This window comes from Magnolia sinica, chromosome 3, assembly GCF_029962835.1.
Source record: "Magnolia sinica isolate HGM2019 chromosome 3, MsV1, whole genome shotgun sequence".
NCBI classification, from domain to species: Eukaryota; Viridiplantae; Streptophyta; class Magnoliopsida; order Magnoliales; family Magnoliaceae; genus Magnolia; species Magnolia sinica.
In genome coordinates, this window is record NC_080575.1 from 30,974,899 (window position 1) to 30,983,733 (window position 8,835).

Consider the following 8,835-nt stretch of genomic DNA (forward strand, 5'->3'; position numbering starts at 1 on the left):
TGTCCAATCATCAATATCTATCATTTATCATGTGCTTCCCAACTTTGATGGCCCATCTCCAAAAATTACTTTAATGGAATGATTCTAACCATTTTATAAATGCTTAGAAGAATATATGATCCATATTGATTACACTAGAAAAGGTATAGGTGAATTTTTTTTTCTTAGAAAGTAAAAATGTTGGTGAAAAAAAGAAGTGAATTACCAAACAAGAAAAACTGTTACTTTCCTAGGAAAAGGTTTACCCTTGGGGTATGTTAGTCTCCCTAACAAGATGCCTCTTACAGGGAACTAATTGAAACTTTGAAACCTTTACAAAGGGAGCTTAATGAGAAGTCTTTGTATAATTGGAATTTAGAGGTTAGACAAGCACAACTTGGACCCGATGGAGACCTCACCCGCAAAGAACAGGTCTGGTTTGCCTCATCCTTCTTAAAGTCTGACCCAACAAAATAACCATTCATTTTCTTTTCTTTTTCCTTGTACCACTAGAAAGGAACTCAATTTCCATTTCAGGCTAGCTGATGAAAAAACAAAAAACGAAAAATTAATGATGCAGGATAATTAACCACTTGTTTTAAAAGCTCGAACTATTAGAGCATGGTAAATCAATCCATTTATCTCATAGCCCAGGTGCCTACATCGCATGGGTTAGGACCTCGGTCGAACCCACCTCGTGGGCCCCAAATCACACGGGTATCACCTCGCACGAGCCACCCGCCTCATAGAGGCCACCCACCCTGAGTGTGTCCTCATATCTCAAAGGGCTACCCGACTCGAGCCTAGTGTGAAAATGTCCCTGCATTAATTAATTTCTGATAATCTCTTTAAAAGAATAAATGATACAATTTTGGTTTTGTGGAAAAGCGGGTCCTTGACCGACATATTTGCAAATATTCATTTCTATTGATTTTTCATCCAAACTGGCCATCAGTCTTTATGTTATATCAATGAAAGCTCATTTCATTGTACGTGTGACTTAAGCCAGAATCTTCCCATCATTTTCAAATCTTTTCAAATCAAAATGTATTAAAACCCAATCTAGATCTCGAACTGTTTTTTGTGAGTGGTACAGTCCAACCATCAGCCCCATTTTGACCAAAATCTGCTTTATTTAAAATAATAATAATAAAGACAAGTGTTCATTAGCCTAATGAGGTTAGGGTGCTTTTCTTATGTAGAGGTTGTCGTTTGAGCTTTCTTTTTTCTTTTAAAAAAAAAAGAATTCGCCACCTTACTTGCCAGTTTTGCACTACAGGATAACTAACCAGGTTGGGGTCTCACTACGTCAGGTCTTTTTCTTAAGGATTAATACCTTAATCTGATAAGGTTTGAGTACCCATCAGGTCTTCGGATTTAAGTATCAAATAAGAGCATTTATATGGTTAGGCACACTAAATGGGTGGATTAAATTCCACAACAAAAACCACTTTAACATGTGTTGGTGTGTAAACATGAGATAGAATAGCGGCATATGACTTCATGGACAGAAAAAGATTGAAAGTTATCAACAAGCTCTGCGTACTATTCTCAACCACCACTAGAACGTCCAATGGTTAGAAGTGGGTGATTAGTTATCTATTTCATACATATAATATGTTGTTAGAACTCGTTGCTCTATATCCAATTGCCCAAGGTTCATTACCCCATAAGGGTTCGTTAAATTCATCATTTTAGGAGTTAGATTTTAAGTCAAAACTTATTATTTTTAGAAAGTTGCGTTTATACTGTTTTTAAGGTTCTAAGAGTGCAGCTCTTGTCTAACGTATTTGCTTTAGTTATCTAAAAAGTATTTTATGTATTTGGGTAGAAGACCAAAGGTCTTATAACTTTTTTTACTATTTTTAAAAGTTTCTTTTAGTCAAATTAGGGTGTGCCTCTTTTTGCTTATATAAGGCCATGAAGCACACTGTAAACATGCTAACAAGTGGTAGACTGAGAGAAAGATACCTCATTTCAACACTGAGGTCTAGGTACCGATTCCCCTGTGGGGGTGGCTAACACTGAAGTGTGAACTGACAGTGGGTGTACTAACAAGCTAACCAAAAAAATAAAGCACACTATAAACAATAATTCATTCCCGTTTTAATGATTATTTATCTCCTTATGAATTTAAGGGCTATTTTTTTCAGGAGAAAACAATGATCTTCTCTCTTTATCCATGCACGGGTAAATCAAAACGGGCTCTATTACATGTTTGTTCCTTATGAAACATTATTTCTTTGCTAGAATAATAGATATTCATTGAATATAAATACAATATTAATATTAAAACCAATAGGATATGAACTTGGTCCATCCTAACCCGACTCGATTTTAACCGGATCTAAGTTGATGGACCCAACCTGATCTGACCAGCTAGACCAAAATTTTAACTAGGTCTAAAAAGGTGAGACCCAGAACTTACCCAATTTAATTACTGGTCCAAAAAGTTGGACGGTTAAAATCGAGTCGGGTCCATTGGGTACCCTTGGGTCTGGGTACCCATTTAGAGCATTGATTTTAAAACAGTGCTCCATATTGTTTTTGGAGTCTTGTTACTAGACTTTTAAGCAGTGACTATTACAAAGATTTTGTAAAATAAAGGAAGAGGTGGGATTTGATTATCAAGAGCGTTATTTTGGTCATTTGAAGAAAATACAATAACCGATATTGGAATGGGTTGTAGCTAAAATAATACAAGGGTGGGTATTTTCGTCTTTTCAGTGGGTCTTTATGTAACGGAAGAAGAAGATGCATGCAAAACGATTAAAAAAGCAGACAGGATTTTTGGTCGATGGTGTGTTTTCAGCTCCTGCTCTAGTTGTTGCTTTCCTTCCACAGCAATAGCTGGCTGAATGAGAGAGAGAGAGAGAGAGAGAGAGAGAGAGAGAGAGAGAGAGAGAGAGTTATGGGAGTTCTTGGCTTCTGATTCTTGAGTGTGTTGGTGTTGAGAGAGAGAGAATGATGGGAGTTCTTTGTTTTTTTATTCTTGGGTGTGTTGGTTGAATGATGGGAGTTCTTGGTTTTTGATTCTTGGGTGTGTTGGTTGAGAGAGAGAGAGAGAGAGAGAGAGAGAGAGAGAGAGAGAGAGAGGAATAAGAAGAAGATGAGGAAAGCATTTCTTCTGTGCTGGCTCTTGTTTCCGTGGATTCTTTCCAACCATTCCTGCAATTCCAGCAGCGTCTCGCTCCAACTGAATGATGACGTCTTGGGGCTGATCGTCTTCAAATCAGGCCTTCAAGATCCCACTTCTGCTCTCACATCATGGAACGAAGACGACAACACGCCTTGCTCGTGGGCCCATGTACAATGTGACCCCGTCAATGGCCGCGTCTCCCAAATCTCCCTCGACGGCTTGGGCTTGTCGGGAAAGATCGGAAGAGGCCTAGAAAAGTTGCAGAATCTTCAGGTCTTGTCTCTCTCCCACAACAATTTCTCTGGAAATGTCATCCCTCAGCTTTCACTCTTCCCCAGCCTCAAAAGGCTGAATCTGAGCCACAACAGTCTCTTCGGGAGGATTCCTGTTGATTTAGGCAACATAACCTCCACCATCAGAGTCCTCGATCTTTCGGAGAATTCTCTCTCCGGGCCGATTCCAGAGCAACTGTTCAACAACTGCCTTTCTCTTAGATTCATCTCTTTGGGAGGAAATTCCTTGGAAGGGCCTGTTCCTCACACATTGCAGAAATGTATGTCCTTGGGCAGCCTTAATCTGTCAGATAATCATCTATCAGGCAATCCCGATTTCACTAATGTGATCTGGCAGTTGAAGGAGCTTAGGATCTTGGATCTTTCACACAATACATTCTCTGGCCCAATTCCAGAAGGACTCCTGGCCATACACAACTTGAAAGAATTCTACTTGCAGGGAAATCAGTTCTCAGGACCGTTGCCATCAGATATTGGATTGTGCCTGCACATGAAGCGCTTCGATTCTAGCAATAATCTGTTGATGGGAGCTTTGCCCGACTCGCTTCAGCAGATTAATTCACTGGAATTCATCAGCTTATCCAATAATGGTTTCATAGGCGATTTCCCCTATTGGATCGGAAACATGAACAGCCTACAATCGTTGGATTTTGCAAGAAATGGATTCAGTGGGGCCCTCCCATCGTCGATGGGTGATCTGAAATCACTGAATTCTTTGATCTTATCGCATAACAGACTGGTTGGAGAGATCCCTGGAACACTGGTTTACTGTACCCAGCTCTCCAAAATCAAGCTAAACGGAAATAGCTTGAATGGAAGCATTCCACCAGGACTGTTTGATCTTGGATTGGAGGAGGTCGACCTGTCATCAAATGAATTCAGTGGTTCTATTCCTCCTGGTTCATCCCGGCTGTTCGAGTCCCTCCAATCGTTGGATCTCTCAAAAAACAAGCTCACGGGCGTGATCCCTCCCGAGGTGGGCCTCTATTTCCACTTGAGATACTTGAATTTATCTTGGAACAATCTGCAATCGAGGTTCCCCCCGGAGCTTGGATATTTCAGAAACCTGTCGGTGTTGGATCTCCGTAGCAGCTTGCTGTACGGGTCAATCCCGGAGGATTTATGCGACTCCAACAGCCTCTCTGTCCTGCAATTGGATGGGAATTCGTTAAGCGGCCCAATCCCAGCTGAGATTGGAAACTGCTCCAGTCTCTACTTACTGTAAGTTTAGCCATGGCCCGCCTGCTATAAACACTGTTTCTTCTTGTTTGTTCCATTGCTCTAGATTCTTTTCATTTTTTAGGGAAAGTAGCAGATTGATTCTATGTGCTGTGATTTCAATCTCTTATTTAAGTGAGCTATTTTCGCATTTCAGGACCTTGTCTCACAACAGCTTGAATGGTCCAATTCCAATGGCAATGTCAAGGCTACAGAAGCTCAAGATTCTCAACTTGGAATTCAACAGCTTGAGTGGAGAGATACCACAACAGTTGGGTAGCTTGGATAACCTTCTTGCAGTGAATATTTCCTATAACAGGCTTGTAGGGAGACTCCCCAACGGCGGTGTATTTCCAAGCTTGGACCAAAGCGCATTACAGGGGAATCTAGGCCTTTGTTCCCCCCTCTTGAAAGGACCCTGCAAGATGAACGTCCCAAAGCCATTAGTCCTCAACCCCGATGCTTATGGCCTCAGAAATGGCGGTCATGAAATTGGTACTTCTGATTCCATGAGAGTCAGGCACAGTAAAAGATTCCTCAGCATTTCTGCAATTGTTGCGATCTCTGCCGCTGTTCTGATAGTTATTGGAGTTGTGGTGGTGAGCCTGCTGAACGTTTCTGCTCGGAGGAGGATAGCGTTCATCGATCATGCCATGGATAGCATGTTCTCGAGTTCTTCGAGATCAAGGGGTCCCGCATTGGGGAGGCTTGTCCTCTTCCATCCCAATAACGATTTCAGATGTGAAGATTGGGTCGATAATGCGGAAATCCTACTGAACAAGGCTACTGAGATAGGGAAAGGAGTGTTTGGAACTGTTTACAAAGCGTCCATCGGAGGTGGGAGGATCGTGGCCATTAAGAAGCTGATAACCTCTAACATAATCCAATATCATGACGATTTCGATAGAGAAGTTCGAATTCTGGGGAACGCAAGGCACCCGAATCTGATGACAGTGCAGGGCTACTACTGGACTCCTCAGTTCCAGCTCTTGATATCTGACTATGCTTCCAATGGAAGTTTGCATGCCAGACTTCATGAAAGATCATCATCTACACCTCCTCTTACATGGGCTAACCGTTTCAAGATTGCGCTCGGCACAGCAAAGGGGCTTGCTCATCTGCACCAATCGTTCCGTCCTCCTATCATACACTACAACCTCAAGCCGAGCAATATCCTTCTTGATAAGAACTGCAACCCAAAGATCTCAGACTTTGGATTGGCAAGACTCCTACCAAAGCTCGACAAGCATGTGCTTAATAGCCGGTTTCAGACTGCGCTAGGCTATGTCGCACCAGAACTAGCGTGCCAGAGCCTGAGGATCAACGAGAAATGTGACATCTACGGTTTTGGGGTGATGATTCTCGAGCTAGTGACAGGAAGGAAGCCGGTGCAGTATGGAGACGACGACGTCGTCGTGCTGTGCGACCATGTGAAGGTGATGCTGGACCAAGGTAATGTGTTGGATTGTGTGGATCCAAGCATGACTGAGTACCCTGAGGAAGAGGTGTTGCCTGTTCTGAAATTGGGTTTGGTTTGTACATCCCAGATACCCTCTAGCAGGCCATCTATGCCAGAAGTAGTTCAGATACTACAGGTTATCAAGACACCAATTCCAGAGAGGATGGAAGCTTTCTGAAAAAAACAACCTCCCATGCAAAATTATCATTGCTTTCTCAATTGGGAGAAAGATCATTTGAGGAAAAAAGGGCAGACATTGTATCTGTTGTGTGCATCTGTTCTTCTTCATGTAACAAGCTTTTCAATTGATTGTTATTGTCAGTTGGGGTTTCATGTTCCCATTCATTGATGATGTTCTCATGAAACTTCCTTAAGCTTTTTTAGGATTTTGTTAGTAGTCAGTGATTTTCTCAAAAGGGGCTGTTAGTTTTGAGATTTGTTTAGAGTCACACAACTTCTACACAAGGATGCTTTTTGAATCTACTATAATAAAATCAGTTCAGAGATCAAATTGCCATTAGTAAAAAGATCAATAAGACTGTTCGATTTTAATTCACGATTGGAAATTCACTTGGCTTCAAAGGCAGCAAAATCCTTCAATCTGGACAGGAACTGCATATGATCATTCAATCTGGACAGGAACTGCATATGCCTGTATAATTAAAGAGAACTGATCGCATGCAAGCAACGGCACCGCAAGCTGTGGTGCAAGTTGTCATTTGGAGTGGTCATTTGTACTGCAAAAACAGTAGGCCCCACCATGAAGATCACCATACTTGAAATCAAGCTGATCCAATCACTAGGTGGGCCACAGCTGTTTATTGAATTCGACTGCGGGTTTTCCATTGATTCAAACAGTTTGACACATCTAGTAAGCAGACCGGCCTGAGTTTTGTGCCAGATGATTTTCATGGTGAGACCTACTGTTTTCGTGTTAAGAATGTCTTCGTTGTGATATTTCTTGTAGGTAATCAGTTCTCATAATTGAATGATTAAGCATAGACCTAAAACAAGCACCATAGAGAGGCAACATTGCCAAAGCTATCTTCCTGATCATCACACATGCATGTGTTTTATCTTTAAACTACCACCATTACCATTGGAGCTTTCTACAAGACACAGTTTTTTACAGCAGGCCTAGTGAAACTAGAGAAGAAGACTCAAATCCTCACAAGGACAGTACAGCAGGACCAGCTGATGGTGCAGTCGCCAGGGTACAAAATTAGGGAGGCCCCAGAAATCCATTTTCTTCATCTCCTCCACAAAATTCACAACCAAAATCTTCCTATCCAGAAAGCATTATCCCACTTCTACATCCATGAATCATATTGAAAAAAATTAAAAATTAAAAATGTAAAAAATAAAGGGATTTTTACAAGAAATTTCCTCGTAAATCCCAAATTTACACAAGTATTCCTCACTATTCAAAATACCTGGGTAGTGCTTTTTGAGAAGGGACATTGCCAAAGTACCCTCATATGTTGTTTTTCCTTTAAAAGTTATAAAGGTGGAAAATTTTGGATTCCACATGGCATGTATTTGACATTCGACCTGTCAAACATATGCATCCAATCATAATAATCACATTAACCAAAAATCTTTCTGATAAAATCACTATACGGACTGGAATGAGTATATAGGGCAATGCTTACCCTCTAATGGAATGAGTATTTGACAGGTCGAATGGAATGAGTATATAGGGCAATGCTTATCATATAATGGTTAGAGTGGATTTCATATAATGGTCATGGTAGGCCTTTTAAAAATCAAGAGTGGACATCTCTCTCTGAACTCTTTCCTTTGGTGGGGCCCAACTGAATCACAGGTCGACCTGATTTTTTGGCCCTGGGCCTAACATAGGATTGCACATCTAGTGTATCTCACATTCACGTCAAGGTGGGCCTTGTAAAAAATCAAGGGTGGGGCCTCCTATGAAATTCCTCTTTCCAATATATGAGGGTAAATATCTTCTTCTTCTTCTTTTTGGAACAGCTGGGAGAGAGAAGCCGCCCTTGATTTTTTATAGGCCCATCATAATGTGTATGTGAAATCCACTCTGACCATTAGATGTGTAATCCCATGTTAAGGCCAAGGCCAAAAAATCAGGCTAACTTATGATTCAAGTGAGCAACACCAAAGGAAACAATTGGGAAAGAGATGTCCACCCTTGATTTTTATAGGGCCCACCATGGTGATCATATGACATCCACTTCAAATATTAGATGCCACACCAAAAATTTGGCCCATCCAATTTGGAGAGTGAGTTGCCCTGTACATTATTTCCAACCGTGTTGTCCGCCTGAATTACGGATGGAGCTAAGTTTTGGGGCCTGGGCCTAACAGGGGGTGATGCCCTTGGTGGTCAGAGTGAAATTCACATAAACATCATGGTGGGTCCCATCAGCCGCCAGCCCCTTTCCTTGCATGGCCAACACGAACTGCTTTTGAGAAATCTAACCGAATGTTCTATAATGATAATTACATGGATTAGTGAGGTGGTTTATTGAAAACCTTTTGAATGTAAATTCTGTTGTCAGTCAGATGCCTTAAATCTGAATTTGGGTTTGCTCGACCGGTCGTGAGCATGGCTGGACCGGTCGAGGGAGCTGCACGAACAGTCGTGGCCCGCTCGACCCAAAGTCCAGCAAGCTCAATTTTTTGGTGTCCGAGTTGCTCGACCGGTCAAGGGGATTGCACGACCGGTCGAGTGGGTTGCTCGACTAGTTATGGTCATCCTTCGACCAGTT

General features: G+C 41.7%; 1 protein-coding gene across 1 annotated transcript; it reads left to right on the top strand.

The window, feature by feature from the left end:
• Positions 1–2,747: 2,747 nt before the first annotated feature.
• On the top strand, positions 2,748–6,433 carry LOC131239776 (probably inactive leucine-rich repeat receptor-like protein kinase At3g28040). Its single transcript, XM_058237646.1, has 2 exons — positions 2,748–4,632; positions 4,787–6,433. Exons 1-2 carry the CDS (start codon positions 3,089–3,091, stop codon positions 6,264–6,266), a joined length of 3,024 nt encoding a protein of 1,007 aa, XP_058093629.1. The 5' UTR covers positions 2,748–3,088; the 3' UTR covers positions 6,267–6,433.
• The last annotated feature ends 2,402 nt before the right edge of the window (positions 6,434–8,835 follow it).